The sequence below is a fragment of the Fomitiporia mediterranea genome (assembly GCF_000271605.1).
Source record: "Fomitiporia mediterranea MF3/22 unplaced genomic scaffold FOMMEscaffold_2, whole genome shotgun sequence".
Lineage (NCBI taxonomy): Eukaryota > Fungi > Basidiomycota > Agaricomycetes > Hymenochaetales > Hymenochaetaceae > Fomitiporia > Fomitiporia mediterranea.
Window position 1 is genome coordinate 3,574,816 of NW_006760387.1, and position 24,451 is coordinate 3,599,266.

At 46.2% G+C, this 24,451-nt stretch overlaps 13 protein-coding genes across 13 annotated transcripts; 6 read left to right on the forward strand and 7 right to left on the reverse strand.

Moving 5' to 3' along the window:
- Positions 1-260: 260 nt before the first annotated feature.
- FOMMEDRAFT_138700 (uncharacterized protein) lies at positions 261-2,054 on the forward strand. The gene is made up of 3 exons (XM_007263151.1): positions 261-902; positions 981-1,425; positions 1,490-2,054. The coding sequence occupies exons 1-3, from the start codon at positions 360-362 to the stop codon at positions 1,777-1,779; spliced, it is 1,278 nt and encodes a 425-aa protein (XP_007263213.1). The 5' UTR covers positions 261-359; the 3' UTR covers positions 1,780-2,054.
- Positions 2,055-2,457: 403 nt separating this feature from the next.
- FOMMEDRAFT_76349 (uncharacterized protein) lies at positions 2,458-4,238 on the forward strand (the record flags this gene model as incomplete). Its single annotated transcript, XM_007263152.1, has 3 exons — positions 2,458-2,721; positions 2,906-3,258; positions 3,341-4,238. The coding sequence occupies 3 exons, from the start codon at positions 2,458-2,460 to the stop codon at positions 4,236-4,238; spliced, it is 1,515 nt and encodes a 504-aa protein (XP_007263214.1).
- A 231-nt stretch (positions 4,239-4,469) lies between these two features.
- FOMMEDRAFT_17400 (uncharacterized protein) lies at positions 4,470-5,011 on the reverse strand. Its single transcript, XM_007263153.1, has 3 exons — positions 4,893-5,011; positions 4,744-4,832; positions 4,470-4,661 (listed from the first exon to the last, which is right to left on the reverse strand). The coding sequence occupies exons 1-3, from the start codon at positions 4,985-4,987 to the stop codon at positions 4,633-4,635; spliced, it is 213 nt and encodes a 70-aa protein (XP_007263215.1). The 5' UTR covers positions 4,988-5,011; the 3' UTR covers positions 4,470-4,632.
- Positions 5,012-5,652: 641 nt separating this feature from the next.
- On the reverse strand, positions 5,653-6,249 carry FOMMEDRAFT_17401 (uncharacterized protein; the record flags this gene model as incomplete). The annotated part of the gene is made up of 2 exons (XM_007263154.1): positions 5,653-5,891; positions 5,982-6,249. A coding segment is annotated over one exon (260 nt), but the record flags the coding sequence as incomplete, so codon positions are not given.
- Positions 6,250-6,415: 166 nt separating this feature from the next.
- On the forward strand, positions 6,416-8,081 carry FOMMEDRAFT_118009 (uncharacterized protein). Its single transcript, XM_007263155.1, has 2 exons — positions 6,416-7,413; positions 7,473-8,081. Exons 1-2 carry the CDS (start codon positions 6,459-6,461, stop codon positions 7,667-7,669), a joined length of 1,152 nt encoding a protein of 383 aa, XP_007263217.1. The 5' UTR covers positions 6,416-6,458; the 3' UTR covers positions 7,670-8,081.
- A 2,678-nt stretch (positions 8,082-10,759) lies between these two features.
- On the reverse strand, positions 10,760-11,354 carry FOMMEDRAFT_77016 (uncharacterized protein; the record flags this gene model as incomplete). Its single annotated transcript, XM_007263156.1, has 3 exons — positions 10,760-10,983; positions 11,056-11,127; positions 11,243-11,354. 3 exons carry the CDS (start codon positions 11,352-11,354, stop codon positions 10,760-10,762), a joined length of 408 nt encoding a protein of 135 aa, XP_007263218.1.
- Positions 11,355-11,543: 189 nt separating this feature from the next.
- Positions 11,544-12,125, forward strand: FOMMEDRAFT_152294 (uncharacterized protein; the record flags this gene model as incomplete). Its single annotated transcript, XM_007263157.1, has 3 exons — positions 11,544-11,683; positions 11,735-11,843; positions 11,928-12,125. 3 exons carry the CDS (start codon positions 11,544-11,546, stop codon positions 12,123-12,125), a joined length of 447 nt encoding a protein of 148 aa, XP_007263219.1.
- FOMMEDRAFT_118014 (Zinc/iron permease) lies at positions 12,122-14,727 on the reverse strand. The gene is made up of 13 exons (XM_007263158.1): positions 14,641-14,727; positions 14,372-14,507; positions 14,294-14,318; positions 14,167-14,242; positions 13,989-14,107; positions 13,617-13,928; positions 13,533-13,547; positions 13,247-13,419; positions 12,748-12,890; positions 12,568-12,626; positions 12,462-12,504; positions 12,338-12,381; positions 12,122-12,277 (listed from the first exon to the last, which is right to left on the reverse strand). Exons 2-13 carry the CDS (start codon positions 14,424-14,426, stop codon positions 12,265-12,267), a joined length of 1,077 nt encoding a protein of 358 aa, XP_007263220.1. The 5' UTR covers positions 14,427-14,507; positions 14,641-14,727; the 3' UTR covers positions 12,122-12,264.
- A 383-nt stretch (positions 14,728-15,110) lies between these two features.
- FOMMEDRAFT_131733 (uncharacterized protein) lies at positions 15,111-15,968 on the forward strand (the record flags this gene model as incomplete). Its single annotated transcript, XM_007263159.1, has 4 exons — positions 15,111-15,219; positions 15,276-15,632; positions 15,690-15,865; positions 15,918-15,968. The coding sequence occupies 4 exons, from the start codon at positions 15,111-15,113 to the stop codon at positions 15,966-15,968; spliced, it is 693 nt and encodes a 230-aa protein (XP_007263221.1).
- A 339-nt stretch (positions 15,969-16,307) lies between these two features.
- Positions 16,308-17,174, reverse strand: FOMMEDRAFT_77343 (uncharacterized protein; the record flags this gene model as incomplete). The annotated part of the gene is made up of 4 exons (XM_007263160.1): positions 16,308-16,571; positions 16,638-16,829; positions 16,888-17,018; positions 17,072-17,174. 4 exons carry the CDS (start codon positions 17,172-17,174, stop codon positions 16,308-16,310), a joined length of 690 nt encoding a protein of 229 aa, XP_007263222.1.
- An 814-nt stretch (positions 17,175-17,988) lies between these two features.
- FOMMEDRAFT_138707 (P-loop containing nucleoside triphosphate hydrolase protein) lies at positions 17,989-19,632 on the reverse strand (the record flags this gene model as incomplete). The annotated part of the gene is made up of 10 exons (XM_007263161.1): positions 17,989-18,092; positions 18,142-18,219; positions 18,282-18,356; positions 18,405-18,573; positions 18,634-18,952; positions 19,013-19,110; positions 19,173-19,267; positions 19,328-19,438; positions 19,491-19,556; positions 19,612-19,632. The coding sequence occupies 10 exons, from the start codon at positions 19,630-19,632 to the stop codon at positions 18,057-18,059; spliced, it is 1,068 nt and encodes a 355-aa protein (XP_007263223.1). The 3' UTR covers positions 17,989-18,056.
- Positions 19,633-20,252: 620 nt separating this feature from the next.
- FOMMEDRAFT_152300 (uncharacterized protein) lies at positions 20,253-21,734 on the forward strand (the record flags this gene model as incomplete). The annotated part of the gene is made up of 1 exon (XM_007263162.1): positions 20,253-21,734. One exon carries the CDS (start codon positions 20,253-20,255, stop codon positions 21,732-21,734), a length of 1,482 nt encoding a protein of 493 aa, XP_007263224.1.
- A 1,067-nt stretch (positions 21,735-22,801) lies between these two features.
- FOMMEDRAFT_17408 (uncharacterized protein) lies at positions 22,802-24,412 on the reverse strand. The gene is made up of 4 exons (XM_007263163.1): positions 24,201-24,412; positions 23,754-23,952; positions 23,487-23,675; positions 22,802-23,427 (listed from the first exon to the last, which is right to left on the reverse strand). The coding sequence occupies exons 3-4, from the start codon at positions 23,588-23,590 to the stop codon at positions 23,007-23,009; spliced, it is 525 nt and encodes a 174-aa protein (XP_007263225.1). The 5' UTR covers positions 23,591-23,675; positions 23,754-23,952; positions 24,201-24,412; the 3' UTR covers positions 22,802-23,006.
- Positions 24,413-24,451: the final 39 nt, after the last annotated feature.

Below are 24,451 nucleotides of genomic sequence, written 5' to 3' on the forward strand. Positions count from 1 at the left end.
GGAACCTGCTCGACAACGGTTCTAATGCTGTTGTTGCTCAGATCCAAACACCTTGTAAATGATAGAGTATGCAATTGGTCTTGGATTTCAAGCTTCTCATTTAATAAACGTGAGGGCCTATGAAGTCGAATGTTTTGAATTATTGACAGACAGAGGTATTTATTTTCCGAATAAGGCACGTTTGGTAAATCATTCGTGTCAAACCATACCCTTTTCGGGCGATGGCAGTGTTTCTCGGTATCTGGCCCTCCCAACAGCCTCCTCACCTCATCACACTCTCCTCGCGCAGTCCACGTATCCTTTCATTCCCACTCTTTCTCTGCTAATCTACCTACCGCTCTACGGTGGACTGAAATTCCATGTCACGTAGCGGCTACTCGGCACTCCCCGTCTCCCAGGAGTCGCACTACTCTGCAGCTGAGGATGAGATGGAACGGGCGTTTGAGTCAGACGACGAGGATCATGAGAATACCCCTCTAGCACGGATCCCTGTGCCTTCGGTACAACCTACCGAACCCACACAACCTCGAGAAGGAACCTACGATTTTGAGAGGGAGTACGAGTACGATCGCCCTCCCCCAGGTAGTCCACCAGCTTCAACACCACCAACTACTGCGTTTGGAAACTCCAATGGAATTATTCCCTCACCATCAGATATCCTAAGAAGAGAACCAAGGACCCATGGGGCGAAACCGTCTTTCTTCCGCAGAGCTGTTGGTGCGCTGTTACCACAGCACTACGCACGTATCCCATCGTCGGAACCGGAAGTTCGCGGAAGCGGGTTAGAGAACGATGGTGTTTTCTCGAACGTTTCCGCTCGACCGACTCCTCCCAGGACGGTGCAGGATGACAATGGGGATGTTCATGTCATGCCAGAGGATGCGCAGAGCGACGTACCACCCGTGCGTAATTAATGTTTCATATCAAAACTAATATTTGTCAGGTCATTAATCAATGTTGCTATATTTGTAATTTTATAGTCCTACGCCGCTGCTCAAGCAGATTCCGCTCCTCCATACTGGGAGACGACTATCCATGCGCCTTCTCTCGGAGGTGCAGATGACTTCCTCATTGAGGGCTTACCAGCCGGGACGATCTTCTCATTCGCATGGAACTTTTTGATATCCGTCTCCTTCCAGTTTGTGGGATTCATGCTCACATACCTACTACACACGTCGCATGCGGCAAAATATGGCTCGAGAGCTGGGCTCGGTGTCACGTTGATCCAATATGGTTTGTTCTCCAAAGCATCAGGCGAGGACATTTTTAGGGATGGGAATGATGAAGAAGTTGGTACTACGTCGCTGAGCGGGAAGATACGTCGATTTTGGGCTACGACATCTGATGACCAGGAAGGAAATCCCCCTATGTGGATATCTGGTAGTGCTATGCATGATTGGATATCGTTCCTTTTGATGACTGTTGGTAAGCCTGACCTTGGTACTCTATTTAACTGCTCTTTGGTTTCTCTAACGTAATTGTTGTACAGGTTGGGTTCTCCTTCTATCCTCTATCCTTGGTTTTGCGCGTGTAAAGAGATGGGAACGAAGCATTCGAACACCAACACCTCCGCCTGTGATCACTCCCGAAGATCAGCAACGCGACGAAGAAGTACGGCAACATCTACGGGATGTCTTTGGGTTCGACGTGATTACAGCGGAGGATATCCAAGAAGAGAGCCCTACGGAGACAGAACACCCAAACCCGAATCAGAATCCACATGCCGCGCAAGTCGAGGAAAGAATGCGGCGAGACTTGCGTGCGATGGGGCTTATCTAAGTACAATAATGTTTATACGTCTACATACAATGCTGTCCTGCTGCTTACCAGTACATCTGATGTCTTTGTGCCTTTATCCCATTCCCTCGGTTGTCCAAATGTCTAAATCACCTTCGTTACTTATCGCTCATCACTTATCAATGCTGTGTACTTTCGTCTTTTGTGGACGTTGCGGTTTTCTCTTTGTATAACATTTTTACTTTGTGCATTACTCGCTCTCAACATTACACTAGCATTATCATGACAATAATAAACAAATATCGACACCAGAGTCGGACAGGACGAATCCTTTCATGCTGCATGCCTTTCTTTTCGACAAAGTCTGAACAGACTGCTCATAAGGAGGTACTCCTTTAACTGTAGTTATACTTATCGCATTCACGTGTCCTGCTGGTGACGGTGCTGATGGTCCAAGCAATAATTCTCTTAAAGTTAAATGAGCACCTTCTGCGACGGAGTCACGTCTTATTTCTGGATTGACTTAGATTGCTGTCCGACGAGCCTTACCTCTGTTCCCGTACCCTCTGCGTATCTCTTTATAAAACTAAGGATCCTTTGGCTTTAACGTCGCTCTTACATTGAACCACGCAACTGCGCCTCTAGCTATTCTCAGTACTCTGTGTATTCACCTCGAACTTGAATATTTAGATACTCGAGTATTGGTGTGCTCTGAGCAGGATGATCGATCTCTGGTCATCTAGCCAAGTCAATAATAACAATGAACAGGATCTCCACCCCCCCTCAACAATCGTCCATAACTCGGAGGCTACACTAGTAGCCGTGGAAAGTACTATTCACGAAGGAGATAAAGGAGACTCGGAGGAAGAGAAAGAGGATGACGAGGAACAAGTACTCATACCAAAAGTGACGTTCTTCCCCTCCCTGAACGACACTCGACGAGCTTGGATTCTATGCAGACTTCGCGAGGAGTGTGTTATCTCGGTAAGTATTCTTCTTATGCTTTCATCGATGGACGTCTGGTATTTTAGACGAATATTTCTCGAGCCACTTAATTATTTTATATTTTTATGATTTTAACAATATAATATCAATTCAATTGGCCATCCATATTTATCCTTCCTTCAGCCAATTACTAACGAATAAACTTTATTTTCTTTATCTATAGGTCCTGGATATAGGTTGCGGCGAAGGCACACTCCTTAGTTGTCTCTGCAACCCTCCCGCATTCCTCGACACTTCAAAAGAAAACAAAGAACAAGAACAAAGATTCGACGAGATATATTCAAGCTCAACAGACGGTCTACCTGACTTACACATCTCCCATCTCGCGGGGTTGGACATCGCTTCACGAGCTCTGACTTCCTGCATCGCTCGAACTGCGCCTGAGTCTCATTTATTTCAATATCATCGTGATGATTTACCGAGATGGGAACCATTGGAAGTCAATATCTGGCATGGCTCGTTGAGTGTGTATAATCCCGAATTTGTTGATGTGGAATGTATTGTTTCGACAGAAGTGTAAGTTGAGTAATTGTTTATTCAGTGGCGAATCCATGCTTGCATTTACTCACTCACATGTATTTGTTACTCATGTTATTAGGATAGAGCATCTTCCAGAAGACGTTCTCCCCGAATTCGCACCAACATTACTTGGCATATACCGTCCCCGACTCTTACTCATAACCACTCCAAACTACGCTTTCAACGCTCGCTTCTCAGCACCAGGAAGATCCCATCCCGGAGGCATCCCAGACCCAACTCACCGCACAAACAGAGCCTTCCGGCATTCAGATCACAAATTCGAATGGACACCTGCAGAGTTCAAAGAATATTGCACAGAAGCTGCATCCGCGTGGGGCTATACCGTTGAAGTAGACGCAATCGGTCTCGCGAGGGAGCCTGATCCGTGGGGAAGGGATGAAGAACTCGGGGGCGCATCTCAAGTCGCTCTGTTCCGTCGAATAGACACTTGGCAAGGTCGAAAACATACAAATGCGTTACCACCAGAAGAAAGCGCCCATAAGTTACTCGCAACACACACTCACACTCCTCACCCACAAACGGGTAAACCCGAGTCATACGACAGTGTGTGCGAGCTTGTAAGCAAGCACATGATGTCCTATTACTTTGACGAAGGGTATTCAATCTGGGACTTATGGGTTGGGAACACAATATCGATAGCATGTGGCGGGCGACTTGATGTCCTGCTTGATGCTATTGACTCTTCTCCCGAAATGAGCCTGTTCCGGATGGAAGGAGTGCAAGCGAGAGAGTGGAGAGTCAAGTTCACAGGCGAGAAACACGAGGAGGCAGTCGAGGCGGCGAAGAAGACACATTATTGGTCGAGGAGCCCGCTGCAGAGTCCACATAATCCAATTAAAGACGATGAGCAATCCCAGAATGGGTATAAGGAAGTGACCTCCAATTGGCCGCAGATACCGCTTGATTGGTCTAGAGGTGCGGAGGAGTGGTGGTCACTGGGTGATGAAGCAGAGTAAATAAACATAGACATAGGAGAAGCAGAGAAGCAAAATAGAGACAGATTCATAGACCTAAATGTCGTTGTTCGCGGGTATCGATGCACATGAATACAACATCGCTTCCGTCTTTACCCGGCCAAAAATCAACAATACACATCGAAGCATCCTAAATCGCGAAGTTCCATGTGTTTCAAAAACTTGATTATCTGAGAAATGACAGGCTGAATGGAACCGCGTGGAATGAGATGAGATGAGGTGAGGTGAGATGCCATGAAACGAATAAGATTAGACTACGAAAAGAACAGAACAAGTGGGCGTGGCGACAAGTCGGAAGTCCGCACGGTGTACGAACGAAATTGCGATGACAGACAGAAAACGCAAGCGAAATCGCGTGAAAGTGCGACATCAGAGCTCATCCCTCAATTATAGTTCGTTTGGGCGCTAAGAATACGAAGAAGTACAAGAATGGTTTCAGCATTAGTGAACACCGTCTTTGCGAAGCTGGTGACAAGTGCGGACGTACAGATGAGTGGGTGCAGTTGTACGAGATACGTGACCATCCACATCAAGTAGCAACACGAGAGTGTAAGAAGGACAGCAGTTCGTATCAAACTGCGGAATGGACAGAGTTAAATCAGCCAAGCAGAAATGAGAACGAACAGGAGTACATACGTTTGCTGTGGGCCTTTGGGTGTTCCAAGCCATGTAACGGCCATAAGTCCAAGGACGATCACCAAAACAGCGAATACAGGAAACCCAGAGGCCATGGTGGTAAGGTACTATTGACCAGGCAGATGCACTGGTTTAACGTTAAACGTAGGTGTGGCGGACTGCCGAGTGCTGAGAGTTAGACGCGTCTCCCGTGAAGGCCTGCCGTATATGGCAGGCTACTTCCAATTCCGGATATACGTGAGGTCACATTACTACCGCTCTCATGAATCATTGAATACCTCAACACATTCACTTGACTGTCCATACTTGAAAACACCTAATCATTGAATTCTACACTACCCCATCCAGAATGAAGAACAGCAAGTATAGAGAGGTTCTTTGGAACTCCCCTCTTTTGAGTCATGGCGAACATCCCGCGTGTCCTAAGTAAGAAAGGCGAGTTGAGTCACAACTCTGCAATGATTCTGCAAAACTTCATGAGATAGAGAGCTCTATAATTGCGCGTAAATTTCATGAGCAATGTCACATGCTTTATGTGTAGCCGGTCTTTGCGGCTACTGAGGCCGTAAGCATCAAATACCAGCACTTCTAGCTGTTTGAGCTGAAGATTCTTGTTTGGAGGCGTTACGTATTGTGGATACGGTACCGAGTTCAATATCCCGCCTGACCGACCTCGGGACTTGATCAGCACATGGTTAAACAAGCCTGAATTTAAGCAAGCTGGAACTACGATGAATCTGCTCCATGTGGTCGAGGGAAACAAGCTCAGTAATTGACCCAGCACCGCTCCGTAGATGAGTCTTGCTTATTAGCTGTGCACCCTGCATCTTCGTTTGACGTCATTCATATTCAAGACTCTGCGCATTGAGCCTTCTTTACGGCCCATTAGGCGGATTGTGGACACAGTTTGCTTCTTGTCATACCTGTTTTGACGTTCTGTGGTAATCTGCTTCGACATGCGTTACGGATTGGTCAGAGATTGAAGATAGCCACAAGACGGTGCGCTTTTCGGTTCATTTCGAAAGCTTAAACAAATTGTCCTCGGCGGACGTCGGTCTTTTAAGATCAAACGTTAAAACAATATTGTAGGTGCGTTCTTACGACCCCACGGCGACCTGCAAAGGCAACCAATGGCATGGAACGGGGATGGATTTGGGATAGAACAGAGAAAAACAAGGCGACAGATGGAAGTGGGCGCAAGGAGCAATGAATAGCAACTGCACCCGGACACACTTGAAGAGAACGAGGACCAACCTCGGCCGCGTAGATTCGAAGAGGTGAACGAGCGCGGAGATCGTCGCGTGAGTAGGGTGGAACTTTGCGGGGCGATAGCCGTTCGATATTTCGAGGTACATTACTATATTTGGAAGAGCTGGAAAATAAATGATATGTGTTAATTCTGATTGGTCATGATGACACGATCGCATTCAGTCCTGTGCTGTGTGCATGCGATCTCCCGCTTCTTCTGCTCTCGCTCTCCGCGCCAAACTCCTTTCTTTCTCTGTCCACTACCATCCATTCCCAGTCCACTAAACAACTCGCTTTTTTCTCACCGGACCCGTCGGAATGGGTACCATGCCCTTACTAACGCCTACTGAATCGTACAAATTCCAGTCTGCACTTCTCGACTACTCGAATGGTATTGCGTCTCCAGAGTGGACGATGTACACCACAGACGTTCAGGAAGAATACTCGGACCGCCAGCTGCCACCGCGCAGAGAAGGCAGCGAGCAGCTCGCAAAGGCGACGAAGGATCTTATCTCGCTCGACTCAAACCCAAGCCGGTGGAATGAATCCGCGGACCGTGAGGTCTTGACTACGGACCTTCCCGTGACGTCCCCATTAAACATGGTCTTCAAGCCGCCCGCCGCACCCACCTCATATGCAATCCCCTCGCCTCTTCAGCGTATTACCTCTCCTCTCCAGCAACTTCTTGGCGGTCAACACCAACAGGTACAAAGACCTCCGTTGACTGTCACACCGAGCCACACACTCGAAAACTCCGCAGCATCCGATTCGCAACAGAGCGTAAGCTCCGTGTCATCAGACCCAACACCGCCGCCCCCAACACCGCCCGCGCTGAAACGACCGTACCCCTCGTCTTCGGACCTATCTAATCTTGCCGGTCCAAGTTCGAGCTCCGACGTTACCACGTCGACGGCTCGACATCCATGCAAGAAGCAACGCGGGTCGCCACCGCATCAGCAAGGACCGGTCCTCAATGCCAAACCATCTTTATTATCTGCTTCTCAGAAAAAGGCAAACCACATCCAATCTGAGCAAAAGCGGCGTGCGAACATTCGAAGAGGGTATGAGGCGCTCTGTGAGACTGTCCCGGCGCTGCGCGAGGCTATTTCTGCGGAAGAACAGGAGCTCGCTGCGGAAGCTGCTGAGAACGAACAGAAGGGAGGGAAGGGGAAGAGTAAGAAAAAGAGCCGAGCGAAACGGGGTATGAGTGAGTCAGGCGAGAAGATGGATGGCCGAGCAGGCCCACGCAGCGAAAATGTTGTTCTACAAAAAAGTATGCTTTTCTTCTTATCTGGCTGGCCTCTGAGAGCCAATAGCTTATTTTCTCCACAGCAATTGACTATATCCATGACCTACTTGACGAGCGCAAGTCACTTCTGGATAGGTTAAATAGTGCTCGACGTAAACTTGCGCCTGAACATCCTGCTCTTGTTTCATTACAATCCGGGAACGCACTGTGGGAACGTGAATGGACAGGCGGGCAGGGCATATTAGAAGATGATGGTTCTGACGACGAGGATGAGTCGTAGTGTTGTTATCTTATCAATTCATCTCTTCCTTCGTCCTTTCTTGTCTGTCCTCTTGCCGCCTCACCTCTTTGGACCGGTCTATTTCTTATTTCGTTGTTGTACTGACGGCTCAACCCTAATTTTATGCGTATTGCATATACTGGAAAGGTTTATCTTTTTTGAAAGTGTTTTTATACCCTTCCTTCCTTTGAACTTATAATTGGTGCTCTTGTTCCCTTTTCCTTTTCTCTTGTGCTTCTGAACTCTACTCTCCTTTTCTTCTCCGTACTTCCATCCCTTTTTGATCATGCCCTGTCCAATACGCCTGCCCTGGCATTCGCTCCTTCTTTAAACCTTTTTCATCCCGGATTCTGATGATGTTAAAAAAGGAAAGCCAAAAGATGTACTAATAAATATATGATCCTTCGATCTCTGCAATTGACTTTGTATATCTCAACCCACTGTGAATTAAATGACTCAAATGAGTGACACATCGACGTCTCTGACTCGATGACTGTGCTGCCAATCGTTACAGTTTGCTCCTTTCAAGCAGGATCTGCGCATACTCTTGTTGTGGGGGTGCGCTTTTCCCTTGTGTTGCGCGTCCGTTCCCACGGCTTCCAATTAAGAAATTTATTGCTTATGTGATCAAATTTTGTGTCCAGTTAAAAGTAGTGATTGTACAGGAACATTTCTGTTCCCCACACCTAAGATAAAATAATAGAAAAATAAATTTCATGCTTCTGAGATGCAAATGAAACTTTTTACAGAAGGGATTCTCATTTAATTTGAAATAAGCCAAAATACAGCTGTTTTACACACCAAATCAGCTGTATCTTAAGAAGCAATTTTTTTCTAGCTAATTCCTTCTGTAAATCTTTTCATATTGAGTTTATATAGTTTTTCATCAATGTTTTGAAAGAGTTCACTCATCCCTTGATGAGAAGTAAAATAAAGAATGAAGCTCGAAAGTAATGAGTCACACCCTATCACAGTAGATTTGGCTGTTCATTTCTCGATTTTTTGTCACACTCGCGTCATCTTTTTACTCAGTGCTACTGATCATTAGCAAGATACACTTTGCATACACTGTATTAATTTTTACTCATTGTTTACCTTGGCTATAGTAGATGAATTCAACTTATTAGCACAATATTGTTCAGTATAATACATTTATATTGACCTAAATTTGATTACTAAATTTATAATTTAGGTACAAGTAGGCAGACACTTTGACCGCCACATTCTGACTGAAAATGGTACCGTCATGGACCGGTCCTTGTAACACTACATTTTAATTCTGAATTTACTTCATTTTCACACCTTTTAACCTCAAACAAAAAATACTAGATGAAAATAAATACTGTTTAACATTACTCTACAAATTTCTGTGACAAATAAATGAGAAATAAATTAGATATAAAGGATAGATGTTTTGTGCCCAAAAGAGCACATCACTATTCCTTGTAACACCCATTTTCCCACGATGTACACACAAGTAATCTACCTTGTCTGCATTATTTTTAAAGTCATTAAAGCAATATAATATTTGTATTGGACTTCTATATTAGTATACTCAGATATTTAAGTCAATATTTTAACTGTGTGGCCCTTGGTAATGAGTGTATCTCTTGACTGAATATTGCTCAGTACAGTCATGTGACTAAAATAAACTGTGATTTGTACTTTTTAATTTTTATAAATTGCAAATCTTAATGAAATTGTCTAAAAATTTGTATGTATGCTTATTTTAACATAACAGATAGTCTTGTATTTTTTAGTTGAAGTTGTGTTGTAGGAGGAGCCATGACTATCACTGGAAAATCTGAGCATTTTCTTGATTATCTAGTTTTTACCCTTATTTTCAACATAGCTCAACAAATTCTAATCTGTTTACCACAATTTTTTTACATACACTAGGAAGATATAATAGAAATTCATTTATATATTTTTTGAGGTAAAATTGTTGTGAGTAGTGGCACTATGTATAGGGTGTTACAAGGAATGGTGGTGTTACAAGGACCGGTCCATGACGGTAATTTTTCAAATTCCGCTCGGACGCATCTTACAACCGAAAAGCGCACCCCCACTTGTTGAACTTTCATGTGTTTTTCCGAGACCCTGCAGCACGTGCTGCCAACGTGATGACTCGGAGATTCAGGTCCGTGTACATTCGGGTTAGCCCATGACACAAAAAAATGAAGATTTCCCTATTCGGCGATAATGGTATTAGCAAATCTAGTTAGTTTTTTGCAGCTTGAGTCAAGCTGCATGCATGGATCGTGGTCAATCAGATCAATCCTGTTTGAGGACCTCATGCCGATGCCGATAGGATGTTATGACGAATGATGCAACGGCGGCCATGTGCTTGCTTACCTTTTACCAAATCAGTCAGTCACCAATAAAAAGATTCAAAATGCGAAGAAGATCGGTGCAATTCAAGCAAGGGTGGAATTAGATGGGCTTTATAACATCATGAACATGACATGACAGCGACATGATACTTTGGAAGGGCGGGTTGGGGTTAACTTGAGATTGACTGACTGCGCAAAGGGTGGAAGAGCAAGAAATTGATCAGTGGGGACAGATGATGACGTCAGATTATTCGTAGGCGTAATATAGTACAGGGTAAGGACATGATATTGCTTGATGTCAGTTGGGTTGGGAAAGGGGAACAGTAATAGCAAGAGATTTGGGTGCAAGTAAGAAAGGCGTGGTAGGTGGGTATGCGAGTCGGAATGAATAATGGTTGAATGGGAAAAAAGAACAGGACAACTCTAGTAATTTTCTCTCCGCTGGGTACTCATCGAGGTATTCGTGTAAGAACGATCATCACCTTCGACAAACATAACCTTTTTCTCCCAAGGGTTAAATACCTCTCATACCCAGGGCTGTCCATTATTTGTTTGAAATGAAATGATAAATGTATGCAAGAGCATATTTAGAGGGTCTGAGATATGACGACGTGTCTATGTTGATGATGGTGACAGGCGGCCGGGGCCACGTCAGCCCAAAGTCGGAAGCCAAATTATTTTGCTGGTCGCGTAAGCAGAACCGATGGGCAAGGGGCCGCTCAAACTCGCAATTGCCGGGCCGAAGCAACGTTTCGCGCTACCGAGGAGGCGCAAGGGACGAGAGCATGAGCGCCTGCACAAGCTCAGGTTTCCATTGCAGGCGACGAATCGCTTCGGCGTAGTCGACCCATTCGCGGCGTCGCTGGCCCTGTTCTAGCCAATTGGTCTCGAGTGAGACTGCGTCTAGCTCGTAGAAATGGTACGTCGCTGTTGCGCCGTGTATCGTCGTAACGAACTTTGATATCGTGCCGTGCACGCCCGCTGTTTATGAAGGAAAGAAGCGGCGAAGAGCGTGAGAGGGTGGGGGACGGGCAGAGGAGCAAAGGGTGAGACCTTCTTCCAAAGCTTCACGCGTCGCTGCCTTTTCTAACGTCCCATCGCTACTTTCCCATCCTCCTTTGGGTACTAACGGCGCAGATTCGAGGGAACGGACGCGAAGAGGGTGATGCACGTAAAAATGGGAAAGAAATAGCAAAAATGAGAAAATTGAAATAACAAATCGAAAAATTGAAATACTCACAAACCCAGCTATCCGCGTGTTTTCGGCGTGTTATAACTAGGACCTTACCTGACGGTCTCCAAATTGGAATGGCACAACAAACGACCCGGGGTGTTGTCCTGTTTTTGCTCATGGCGGAGAAAAGACGTGGCGAATGTGTGCGGTGTAGAAAAGAAGTAATCCAGCAAGCAAGATGACGCGTTCTGGGAGCAAACTGGAAAATGCTCAGACTGAGATGAATCAGAGCGCCGTCATGAGCTGAAGAGCACCGTTGCTAGCTGGGCCGAATCAAAACAGCTGTACAAGAATCCGAGACACGAAAATGAGCGCGCGTCGAAGAACGCTTGGAACTTGGCGTGCCTTTACCCTAGGAACGACTTCTTGTCGTTGCGTGCAACCAAAAAAGCCTCTTCTTGTAGGTAACCGGCGCGGCTTCTGGCAAGAGCACAAGCGGCGGCGGCAGTGAGTGAGCAAGTAAGGTATGAGGCAAATAGGCGTGTCTCACGGGCACAGGAGGCGGCGTTGGACGAGTTCCGGACGAAGGCAAGTTGGAGAAGTTGGGGAAGATGGGGGGAAGGGCAGAGCTGGTAGTGCGGTGGACTGTCGCTCAGACAGAGGACTTGTATAGATAGGAAGCGAAGAAAAAGGGCGAAGTCACGGTGTCGAAATTTCAAGTGGCTACCTCATTTCGGCAATCTGTCATTAGGTCATCATCCTTCGGCCAAGCACAGGCCAGGAAGCACGCACGTTCTTCGGCCACCTCGATGCACCGTTCTGCCTGTTCGCCCTGTTTTCCCGCGCAAAGTCGCCTCATCAGCACACGCACATCACTCGTGCTCGATGCCTAGTCTATTTCTATTGTGTCTCTGCTTCGGATCTTCTGGGCTTATTTAAACTTCCGTAAATTCGAATAATATTATAATAATCAACCAGCATAACTCCGACCACTCAACACTGTGTCGTTGCTGCTCAAGCTATCTGTATTAGTATTTCTATCGACATCTGCGGGATCCCTGCTCTCCTCCTATCACTCGTTACAGCGCTCATTCGTTCCACCTACGCACCAAGTCATCAATATCACCAAAGGCACCGAATCAATCCACTCCAAGCACTTACGCAACTAGAAACATGCAAGTCACCCCAAATGCCATGGCCGCAAACTGTCCAAGGTATCAAAGAATTGATTTATTAACAACCGACTTGAATGGACCTCTAGGGGAATGCATTGGGAATACACTACCTCACGTAACGCCTGTTTGACGCTTTTACTCTCTTCTAAGAGCCTAGATTAAAATCTACGCGTCAGCAACGGCCGTCAGAGAGATAAAGGACTTTTAACGGCGTACGTGGGCAGAACCGCCACTGCTCCAATATACATAAATCCGCCGGCTACGAACGGAATTACCTGGAAATATACAGTAAAGTCGCACGAGTAAAGGTCCAGGCGTCAAAACGAGTGCGAAAAATGATGGTTTAAGTATTCAGTCTGACCTGTGTATCGCTTTACATGACAGGGTGTTACTCACAAGATCCGCTAGTTGCACAGTTGTCCCCAATAGACCTTGAGCAGTCTGCCTTACCGCAGCGGCGAGGTTAACCGAAGAGGATACCTCATGACCTTCACCGCTCGTTGCCGACAGGTTGTGTATCGCGATACCCATGAACGTGCTTCAGTGGCGCATTTTAGTGGTACAGTTGGTCGTGGATAGGATAAGACAGCGGGTGAACAAACAAGGCCATCGGTTCAAATGTCCGATGCACGTAACAAGCAACGAGGAAACAGGAATTCGTCCAGATGAAAGGAGCGGATGAGAACTGCTTTGTTAGCCCGGCATCTTAGAAGAAAGCTATTGAGGGGAAATGTACTTACCCGATCTATCATCATTTTTTACGCCAGAGGAAGAAGTCGTTGTATTCGCACGTTGGTTCATGTCGTAGCGGGAGGATCGTTGTTGAGACATGTCGGATGAATTGATTTTTACGTTTACTTTAAGAGATGTAAATGAGGATCTACTGCTAGACGACTCACAAATGCTCCAACAGCAGTCAGATATTGGCTCTGCATCGCCTGGCGTTTGGAAAAGCCAGAGCGAACAAGGATAGAGTAGTCCGCAATTTCGTGTGGGATCTCATGCGCGAAGCAAGCAAGCGTCGTTGTTGCTCCAATTAGCGGAGATGAGTAAAACGACGCGGCCATGCTAGATCGATTACCACAGGGACGACAAAGTTCCGGAAAGGCACGAGTTTGTCAGTATTAGGGCACAAAGTTAGAGCCTCGGATGAAAGCAAAAGAGGAGTGGACTTCACGCACGCAAGCCCATCGGTGCTTTTAGGAAGGTGAAGCAATGTCGTTAGTACATATGTTTGATAGAGTTAAGGACTCATGGATACTTACATGTTATGAACAAAGTCGCCAAACAAGTTTAGATAGGCAGAAAGCTTAGATGGTCCGGAGGCTTTATGGCCTTGAACGTTGTCTTCGTGCTTATGTTCTGCGTTCCCATTTGAGACCTTCGCCCGTTCTGAGCGTGATCGGAGACCTTCTTTATTTGCCGGAGAGACACCTGAGCTCTCGCCGTTGATCACGTCCGGATTGGCATGGGAATGTGAGTGAGAATGCGAGTGTCCCCCTTCACCTTCGCCAGCAAGCACTCTAAGTGTCTTTTCCATAACGAAGAATGCAGCGAAGCCGGCAAAGATACCTAGCCTATAAAAATTCCGCCCCTTAATTGAGTGACTTCAGCATTCATAAAATAATATTCTTTACCCAACGAGTATATTTCGTTTTTCTTCAACCATGACGAAATGAGCGCCAGGCTCCTGATGCTCGCCCATGAAGGAATGCGGAACAAGATGCAGAAAGACATCCGACAGTAATCCACCGGTCTTGGCGACACAATATCAGCACTCTCATTAGCTAAAGCGAACAGAAGCGAAAATCATACAGCAAATGCAGTCATAGTGTTGAGGGTATCCGGATGAATCTGTGAAGGTATCACAGCTAAAATAAAGTTTGGAACACTGGACTTGATCTCAGTACAGGATCCATAAAATCATGCGTGGTGCACCCACGAGCTAATGTAGAATGTCCCAAGGACTTCGAATGGCTTAAGGTAAGAGTGCCAAACAGAAAAGGGGCAGCAGGTTCACCAGAGTTCCACCCAGCGCTTTCAAACGGGAAGAGGACAGCAAACACTCGACGCATGATGGGAGACTCGCCAGCCTCCACATCTTCCTTGATTGTGCTTAGACGTCGTACGGCCTCACATTGCTGTACGTCTGAAATCTATAACGTGAACACGCGTTAGAAATAGCTCTAGCAGTGTGCACACGACTGTAGGCGGATACGCGTTTCCAAAGTCATATAGACGCGAATCGCCCACGTGACGCATCGGCGTCCGAGACCAGAAACGACTTACCGTTACTGTGGAATGGAGAAGTGCATCCGAATTTTCTCCTTTTGACGATGATGCTAGAGAGAATAAACTAGCAAGAACGAGAATAATGAGCAGGAAGCGTCCAACGGACGGCCTGAGGAAAGGCATAGAGGTTGACACGACAGCAAAAGTCGAGATGTGTGTACCTGACTTTCCGTAAACAGAGTACTAATGTGTTACATAAGGAGCGCCGCCATCAGATTTACCAAGAATTTATTATTTTACACATAGCGGCCGTTGCAAACACGGTACAGCACGGCAGTACTGTACACAGGAAAAATCTTCCATAATACAGATACTGTCGAAGTCGAAAATACGGTTCTGATTCATTATTTGGATATGATCCATTTAGACTTCACTTGTGACGATATTGCGCCCATCCACACTTTCAAACCCCGCCTTTGACTAGAATGGTCCAAGAGTGGTCACTTGTCGCTGACATACTTGTTGAAATGACAGCATCTTATCCAACGGACGCTGAAAAATATGTGCTTCGTTCGGCGGAACAACTCATGGAAAAGACCATGAGCAGGTATGATCCCTCTCACGACGCGTATCATGGTATGTGCATTGGTATTTAATGATCATCTTTTGAGAAGTGTTCAAACATGGTTCAGTGCAGCGTGTCCGCCGAACAGCTCTTGCAATTGCCAATTCCTTGGATCCCAAACCAGATCTTCTCGTTGTTGAACTCGCTGCATTACTCCATGACGTTCCCGACAAGAAATACGTTGCTCCAGAACTCACAGCCGACCCGTTGGCATTCTTCATGCCATTTTTCACAAGTGTTCAAACCCATGTTGATTTGATCTCGAGTGGACGGGCTAAATTAATAACGAAGATAGTTGAAAACGTATCGTGGACTACCGAGAAAAGGCTTCGCGAATCAGGAGCAATCACTGAATGGCACGAATCTTGCATTGAGCTGCATTGTGTACAGGATGCTGACAGACTGGATGCTATTGGGGCTTTTGGTACGTTCCTTCTCCACAAGAGACCAAACCTTAGTCTATTTATGCTAAGAACATCAGGCGTTATGAGATGTTCGGCATTCAGCAGCGCGACAAACCGTCCATTGCATGTCCCCGAAGAAGACCCGCGTTACGAAGAATCTGCCGTTGCCCACTTTCATGACAAATTGTTAAAGATCAAGGAACGTCTTAGGACGGGACCGGGAAAGAAAATGGGACAAGAACGTCACGATTTCGTAAGAGGTCCAACACACTCATCTCCTTGGCACTTGGCTAATTTAATTTTAGATGATGACATTCCTCGCTGCTCTGGATAGAGAATATATTACTCTTGCGTAATGGCTGTATGTCACGCACAATTTTTCGTAGCACTCTATGAACTGATACTTGTCACCATGTCTAGTGCGACTGGGACCTCAGGCGATAGAAAGTTCAAAATTTTGCGATACTAACTACATCTGCATTCTCAATGAAAGCGGACAACCCAAAGAAAATCAAATCAATGAAAACCAAGGAAATAAAAACCATGCCAACTTAAGAGCAAACAAGAGAAGTCACAACCGTCGGTGCTGCGCTGGTCGCTGAGGCAACGTCATTGGCCCCCGACGCTGTTGCCGATGCCGAGATACCACCAACAGCCTGGGTGAAATACTCAACATGGAAAAACTCAAGGACTCTTTAAATTAGTGCACATACTGCGTTAATCTCATCCTCAGTCGCGTCGTCCACAAGCAAGTTCTGGGTGAAGATGCAGCCCACTGGATCATTCGCATCGTCGCACGAGTTGCCCTTCGCAGTCGGGTCACCAATCGTGCCTGGTGCAAAAGTACCTGACTGAAGTGCATCGAGAGGATTTCCACCAACAGATGCTATCTGCTTGGCGAGTTCAAGTACAATGGCTTTGTTCGTCGCAGCGGCGCCGTCGGACGCAGGGTCCTGGTGCTACAAGGAGGATAAGGATGTCAACAACATACTTGATAAACCACATTAGTTGGCATGAAGACATACTTGCTGGATTGCCGCAATCTCTGGGTTTACAGCTTGGATGGATGTGCAGGCATTGGTCGTTGCGCCAACAGATGCGGAATTACGTTCAAGTGCGCGGAAAATCAGTGCGTCGACCATACCCTGAACGTCACCGTCAGCCTTTGCATTCGTGAAAGCCTGGTCAGCAGCTGCTTGTTGTAAGCAGTCGGGATCCTATCGGAGTTGCACGCATGAATTTGAAACTCCAAGAAACAGACAACTTATAACATACGGTGATCTTGCCCAGACCTTGCGTAGCAGCTGCATTACCCAGTAGTGCGAAGACAGGGTCAACAATCTGGTCTGGGTTGTTCTTGTTCAAGCTGGTGCGCACAGAGGTCAGGAACTTTTCATGACTGTGCTCTGTAACAGATGTCAGTCTAGCTTTGGTCTATAATAAAGAAGAGAAAACATACCTTGCGGAACTTCACGCTTTGCGAGAAGCAAAGGCAGCGGACGAGCTGACGCTGCATACGTGGATGTGACGAGGGCAAGAATTGCTTTGCTACTGAACAACATGACTGCGGCTATGGTCCCGATGAATGAATGAAAGGCGTTTCAAACGAAGGACTAAAGGAAAACGGATGCAGACTATCATGCAAGATAAGCGTTAGTCTTAGCAGTATTCTCGACAGAAGGAACAGCTCACAAGTAAAGCACAGGACCAGCTCTGTGATAAAGGAGAAAAAGAATGAGCTCGTCATTCTCCCCTACATCCGTTTTATACTACGGACTGCTGTTCGCGCTTCCTAATACATAGCGACGCCGGGCCGGAAGTAAAAACGGCTCTTTGTAGTCAGCGTCGACGGCCTTCTCACGTCTTCACACCGCGCCCGCTTCTGATGGAAGAAGTCGGGATAGCTAGAATATTATTCCTCAAGGCACTCCGTTTACGGATTCTTCGACGACAAGTGCATCATGTTGCGATGGTGAATTCATTTTCGTCGGTGAATTCACGGACGCTTTCTCTACCAACCGCCTCTCCGATAATTGTGGCATACCGGCTTCATTAAACATCGGTCAACATACTAGACGGAAACTCGCTATATGAGTGTTCTTGAGAAATATCAGTTATGTCACGGGCCGTCGGTTACTACTCAAGCAAATAAGAACAAAGAGAGACGGAAGTACTCGACTCGAATCCCCTTGCCAATGCAAATCTACATCTTTCACACACAAAGTACTAGTCAACAGTGATCGGCTGCCGACTAAACCTTGTGCCTAATACAAACGGTGACCACTCAATCCTTTAAGTGATGAGGAAAGGGAGGGTCGCTCCTGTGCTGTCTCCGACGAGTCAGAATCAACACATCGTATAACAAGGATGGTATACTTGTTCGACGTAACTACAAGCTAAATAATACACATGCATCTAATGTAAATGCGATACGGCCGCGGGGTTTAAAAATCGTCCATATCGAAACCGTACATGAAATGCTGCAACGGAACTGAGTATACGTCCACGTTAGCAAGAAACAATGCGAACCTTGTATATGCTCATCACTTTGATTACCCAGGCCTCGAGATGAAAGATCTTCTTGTTGCCTTGGCGCATGCGAACCTCCTTTAGCAAGCCGATTCCCATGAGCAATGAATGGGTCAGGAGAGTAATATATGGTACCTTACATAGAATGCAGCCCAATGCATGACGTCTGCCTTGATAGCCTCATCTACCCGTTCAACAACGCGATCCGCGACGGTCTTTGAGATATTAGTTTTATCCAGATATTAGAAACTTAGAAAGCATACTTTCAGAACTACTGTAGCCGGAATACAATGACTTAAGAGCTCATAAAACTTGGCTCGGACTTCCATGACGCGAGCTGGCGTCTGCTCTTGCACAATGAGGTCTGCGACTTTATGACAATACGTCTCCCAGTCAGGCTTTGCGATAGTAAGTGGACCAGACAAGTCGGGTCTAGAAAAGTCGATAATAAGAAACATAGAAGCATGGCTCGAGTGATATCGAGTCACTTACGATTGCATTTTTAGGGCCTCCAGTACAAGGACTGCCTTACGCAGGTTCCCTCCAGCATCCTCTGCGATTTCACAAGCAGCATCCGGTGGGAGGTCAAACTTCTCACGCTTCGCGACGTATCGCAAGCAAGTCTGCACCTCTTCTTCCGTGGGTGCCGCGACACGCATTAATAAACACCGGCTCCGGATTGGAGCAATAAGTTTTGACGTGCTGTTCGCGCAGAGGATGATGCGCATGTTTGACATGTATTTCTCCATCGTTCGTCGTAGTGCTGCTTGCGCGTCACGCGACAGCGAATCGGCTTCATTGATTATTACAACTAAAAAAACAAGATGTTACGATAATTGGCTCTAAGGAGAATCATAACAGTACTACGAACCTTTGAAGCGTTGCTTGGCGTTCAAATCCACTTGCTGGGTCTGAGCAATCTCCTTGAGAATCTCTTGGATTACTACCCGATCGTATATGCCCACATCACTATATAACAAATATTGGCCATCAGAATGACACGCGCAGACCTGGATAGGGACAAGGCTTGCCTAGGTGTTATTTCAATGTGAAAATTGCTTTGTACAATGTTGACGTCCAGCTTTCGCTTGGAAGGGGTGAGGAATACCCGCTGATCAATTTTTAGCTGTACGGATTGACAATCAATTCCAAAGCTTGAAACTGTAGCATCGAAGAACACACGTGCCTTCTCTACACCACTGCCAAATAGCTGTCGCAAGGTGCATGCTATTCGAGTCTTTTTTCCGGCGCCACTCGGACCATAAAACAGCATATGAGGGAAGTCACCACTAGCGGCCTGATTGAAGTGCGTGAGTATTGAAAAGTCAATCGCCGAGAAAATGGCGAACAAGAGATCGCAGCCGTGCTGAGAGTCCTTGGTGATAGTGGAGGTCATCCAGCGTTCGTGGACGGTACTGAATAAGACTGTGTTAAAGCCAATTATCCTTGGAATGTATGGTTCCCTCTTACCTTATCGACCCAGAGAGTCATTTGAGAGTCCTGTAGGTACAAGTAACACAGAAAATAGGCTGAGCAGTGAGAAAAGCTGCACACCTCAACGCAGCAGAGACATGTCCACATCGCGTAATGTAACGCGTCTGTCACACAACAGTGACTAAGAATTGCGCGCCTGGGAACATCCATTTGTTTAATTTGAATAGTAACTCATGTGCAGTCGAAATGGTCCACTGCAGGAACTCATCTTTCAATACGGCGACCCAAACTCATGCCCTATGGCTCTTGAATTGCAATCGTTTCCGTTGACATGCCCAGATTTACCGTAAGCGTCATCTGAATTTGTTTTTCCGAGTCTTTAATGATACCATCAGGAAGTCTGTGCCGGAGTATGTGGCTATTGGCAAGGACGCCGCAGAGTGTGTAAAGCTCGGACCAAAGCACTGGAGTCACATAATTTTCTCTCCATTTCAATAAGAGATTGTATGTGGCCAGAAAGTGTCCTCAGGAGCAATAAATAGTGGCATCCTCAGCTCGAATTCGCCTCCCAACACCAGGCGTTGCATTTGAACGATCTGCCTTCAATTGGCAAGTGTGCTCTCTATACTGATTCATACCCACATCTAACATGACGCGCAGAGAGAATTTATCGTCGAATGTCCCACTCTCCCGATTCTCAGATTGCTCACCACCATGTCGTTAGTCCTCAGGTGAATGGAATGTCGAGCCAGGCATATATAACCAGGCGTCTACCTTTGGATGTTCTCCATGAGATTTTCTTCCATACTGCGCAGATAACACAGAGCGGTATGCCTCGTGAAGAATCTATGTTGGCAGCACTGCGTCTGTTGCAAGTTTGCCGGACATGGCGCCACGTAGCTATGTCATGCCCGTCTTTATGGGCAAACATCACCATTCTCCTTGATGGACATGGCAGCAGTGGACGAGATAGCTCGTCCTCAAGGGCCGTCGACATTTTCCTCAAGAGGTCCAGAGCATCTCCGCTTAGCCTGTCGATTACCTGCAGTACTGTGCCTCATACAATACCAAAATTCGACGTCCTGGTGTACATTCTAAGCAAACTACTTAGCCAGCAGAATCGCTGGCGAGTGGCTTGCTTTACCTTTGAGAACGTGGGGGGAACATTGCCAGAAATCAGGCTCGCCAATGTGCCGCTTTTAGAGTCACTCGCCATCGATTGGAAGGGTACATGGATTAATTATGGCATGGGACTAGCCCATATCGACTTCTCGAGTTCTCAAAAACTAGTGTCGCTACACACCTCGGGTATCCTTATCGAAACTAGTGGTGAGCAACTTTATGGCCTGAAACAGGTGTCTTTCCTCGGTCGTCACGTCGAGGTCCGGGGAATGGATCATCTAGAAATCATCCGGAAGGCGCCGCATTTGGAATTCCTTGGGACCAGGTTCATCTTAAGCACAGAAGCTCGGTGGGATAATCCACAGTTCCCCATGATAATGCTGCGTAAGCTGCGCACACTCTTGATCGATGACTCAGATGTTTCCGTATCCCTCGTCAGCAACATAGTCGTACCAGCACTTAAACACCTGATCTGCGGTCCTTTAAACCACGGAAACTTCTACGTACTTGTCCATTTGCTCAAATTGACCCAACCACCATTGGAAGCTTTGGAGATCACTGGTCCCTGCACGATTCAAGACCTCTTTATCCTTCTTCGAATATTCCCCGACTTGCAAAGATTTTGTATGAGAGGCATCTACGTCACGCCCGATTTCTTCGACATGTTGTCCATTGCAGACACAATCGACAGTTATAACGAGCATCAGGGAGTCAGCTCAATTCTATGTCCCAAGCTCACAGAACTTTGTCTCAAAAACCTCAGGTATCGTTGTAACGGCAAAGAAGGAGTAGAGGAATGCATTGAATCGTTATGCAGCATGCTTGAGAAGCGCTGCAATGCTCTGGGAGTAGTCGGATCTATAGAATATGAGCCTGTCGAACCACTGCCTGTCGGTGAAGTGCCAAACTTCAATGTCCCATTCGCCAATATAGGTTGCACCCAGGTGCGCAAGGCCCTTATAATGACGAAGAAGTTGGATGTTCGATTCAAGAAGGTGTTGACCTCCGAGAGGGAGCAAAATTCTGCACAGGAATAGACTCCATGACTTAGTATTTCCCTCTACAAAATACTCTGGAAAAAATACCTGTTAGCAAGGAGTTCAAATGCAAATGTATTCACGTCGAGAGAATCATGCAATATAAACATTGAGGGTGGTATAGATACCATTTCTGCTGAGTCCAAGATGCATCCAGTAGAGTAATCTTGATCCGTTATGTTACTGTTAACGCTACCAGCTCTCATACTGGCTCAGATCCTGCATCTGATACTAAAGAACGAGTATATCTGATACATGATCCACTATTCTTTGATGCATAAATTGAAGGACGAGGATAAATCGAAATCAAGTTGAAATAGTTTTTGTAAAAATAAAAGGTACCTCATTAGCACCTTTGCCTCGTTATGCGGTTCCAGTATGTCAATAAGCGACCATGACATATTCCGAATATACCTTCAAACTCCTGAGGCAGTCATAGTACAAACATTCTAAATCTAGGTCCATCCAGAGCATTCGCATCTCGTGTTTCGTGAGTCTTGTTAGACGAACCTAGCGCTGCGTCTGGGAACGTACATTCTATTATTGTCTGATTCATCTAGATTTCCAGAACAACGACTGTTTCTCCTTGGATCTCGCGTTCGGTCGTCCCGCATGGCTTTACGTCTGTCTCGTTTACGGTATACCTGTCATTCCATCGGGAAAAAGTCTAAAAGGTTATATTACATTATAATGGTGTGAAAAAAGTAAAAAAAGTAAAAAAAGTAATTTGCATATTATCAGACCTCGATTTCTGATAAAGTAGTACAACATTGTATAAGGTACTGTAAGGTTTATGAATGTAATAAAAGTACATAAGGGTAATACCCCTTTTAAACATATAAAATGCATAATATCGGACCTCCCTTTTTTGAAATGTATTGTAAGGATTACCAAGTTTTGAAAGGGTAATATATATTTGTAATGTTTTACAGACTATACATAGTTATTATTCCTTAATAATAATAATTTTCCCTTACATCCATTCATTATTAAAATAACAAAAATCAATTATATTAAAATATTTGTATGATACATCATTATCTACAATAATTAAGGAAAATAAACCAAAACACATACATAGTGCAGCCTGCGTCAAGATTTGTGCAGAGTCACTGAGAGTGTCTGTGTCTGCTGTGATGCGAATACGAGTAGGTAGAGGTTGGGATCGGACCAGACTCGAGCGGCGAACGAGTGCATTACGGGTGTCGATTGCCAGGCCCATCCCTTGACCAGATCCAGACGGACCACCCGAAAGCGAGGGCATTGAGAGGCTCAACGGTTATGACTGCATCTGCGGTTGACCCATCCTTGCAAGCACACCACATCACCCATCTCAAAATCACCAAGGTCTGCCATCTCCACTTTGCGCACGCTACTGCACGTCGTGTGCGGATATCCGAACAGGCAGCCATACAGTGAACTATCAGTGGAGAGCGAGTCAAATTCGCTGTAGTCGTCAGAATCGGCAGTAGATGCTGATGAAGAGACACTCACAGTACTTGTAGTGTATGATGAGCTGCCTCTTGCCTCGTTCTTTTCCCAACAGCATCCGCAACGGAAGAGGAAGGATGTGTTCTCGGGCCGTTTGATGTAGTCTTCATCACCACGCTTTGGTCGTCGCTCGGTCCCTGCAAGTTGAATTGCGTGCGTGTGTGAATTGAGGTCGAGCAGGTTGTGGAGGCTGAGGCTGTGCCTGTGAGACGAGTTTAGAGTGATTAGCGAGTGAAAATAAGAGAGAAAAGGTGGACGCACTGTGACAGCGTGCAGCGAGTGTAAGTGGTGCACCAAGGTTGGGATCCGGAGCGTTGAACAAGCTGATTTGAGCAGCAAGCGAAGCCATGTCTGTACGTGCACATCACATGCTCTGACTACGTCTTGCAATTGGAGGTGCAGAGAACTTAGGCGTTGTGTGTGATTGCAAAGGTGTATCTCTGGGACGTTCTGGCTCGAAGGGAGAGGGTGATGTGGGTGATGTGAACGGACTCGGCTCAGGAGGGATAAGTGATGGCCACTGCTTACCTTATTCGAAATGGTGTCATGGACAGCACTGAGGAATGTAAATGTGCGTGGGGCAAATCTGTCAAGAGTGATGTCAAACAAGGATTGTGCGAAGGAGTAGAACACGTACAGCATTGAGGAGAGGGTGGTACCATAGGAGTGGTTGTACATGAACATTGTCGCGAGTATGCTCGCGTGTGCTCGTCGAGTGTTGCTTGCACTGCAGAGCGGTAAGAAGTACACAAATGCGTGGAGTTATTGGAGAAGTCGTTCGGCACTGGTCAACAATACAGATGTGCGAATGTGAATTCAAAAAGGGAGACGAACGTAAAAAAAGGAGGACAATGAAGGGGAGGCAACGCAAGCAGTGGGACGAGGAGCAGAAGGGATGGAAGGGAGACAAAAGGTTGGGAGGAGAGGGAGGAGCAACTATTGTACAGGCTATTATGAAGTGGACTGGCTACTTACCGCTTTACGTTGAAGGACAGTGTAGTCAGCTCAGTAGCACAACATGCAATCTGAGGCTCTGTACAGGCACTGCAACAGTAGATCAGAGAGACGAGTTACAGCAATGTTTATTGTCTGTGTTGTTGCACTCAGAGTACCTGCTGGAGGATGCTTGCAAGCAGAGGACTGGGCTGGAGAGAACAAAAGCAACAACATAGTGTCAGGGCAGAGGGTTAGACTTAGAGAGATGGTGGAGGTCGGGGAGAAAGAGT

Bases quoted from the DNA above. Each gene is read 5' to 3' on its own strand.
- FOMMEDRAFT_138700 (XM_007263151.1), top strand. From the start codon at position 360: ATGTCACGTAGCGGCTACTCGGCACTCCCCGTCTCCCAGGAGTCGCAC. The intron at 903-980 runs GTGCGTAATTAA...GTAATTTTATAG, and splicing joins CGCAGAGCGACGTACCACCC to TCCTACGCCGCTGCTCAAGC. The intron at 1,426-1,489 runs GTAAGCCTGACC...ATTGTTGTACAG, and splicing joins GTTCCTTTTGATGACTGTTG to GTTGGGTTCTCCTTCTATCC.
- FOMMEDRAFT_118009 (XM_007263155.1), top strand. From the start codon at position 6,459: ATGGGTACCATGCCCTTACTAACGCCTACTGAATCGTACAAATTCCAG. The intron at 7,414-7,472 runs GTATGCTTTTCT...TTTTCTCCACAG, and splicing joins AAATGTTGTTCTACAAAAAA to CAATTGACTATATCCATGAC.
- FOMMEDRAFT_17400 (XM_007263153.1), bottom strand. From the start codon at position 4,987: ATGGCCTCTGGGTTTCCTGTATTCGCTGTTTTGGTGATCGTCCTTGGA. The intron at 4,833-4,892 runs GTATGTACTCCT...TCCATTCCGCAG, and splicing joins CCCAAAGGCCCACAGCAAAC to TTTGATACGAACTGCTGTCC. The intron at 4,662-4,743 runs GTACGTCCGCAC...TCGTATTCTTAG, and splicing joins ACAACTGCACCCACTCATCT to CGCCCAAACGAACTATAATT.
- FOMMEDRAFT_17408 (XM_007263163.1), bottom strand. From the start codon at position 23,590: ATGTGCACGTACAGACATGGCTTCGCTTGCTGCTCAAATCAGCTTGTT. The intron at 23,428-23,486 runs GTGCGTCCACCT...CTCGTCTCACAG, and splicing joins ACTCGCTGCACGCTGTCACA to GCACAGCCTCAGCCTCCACA.
- FOMMEDRAFT_118014 (XM_007263158.1), bottom strand. From the start codon at position 14,426: ATGCGTCGAGTGTTTGCTGTCCTCTTCCCGTTTGAAAGCGCTGGGTGG. The intron at 14,243-14,293 runs GTGGGTGCACCA...GATCAAGTCCAG, and splicing joins GGGACATTCTACATTAGCTC to TGTTCCAAACTTTATTTTAG. The intron at 12,505-12,567 runs GTACGCCGTTAA...ATTTTAATCTAG, and splicing joins GCAGTGGCGGTTCTGCCCAC to GCTCTTAGAAGAGAGTAAAA.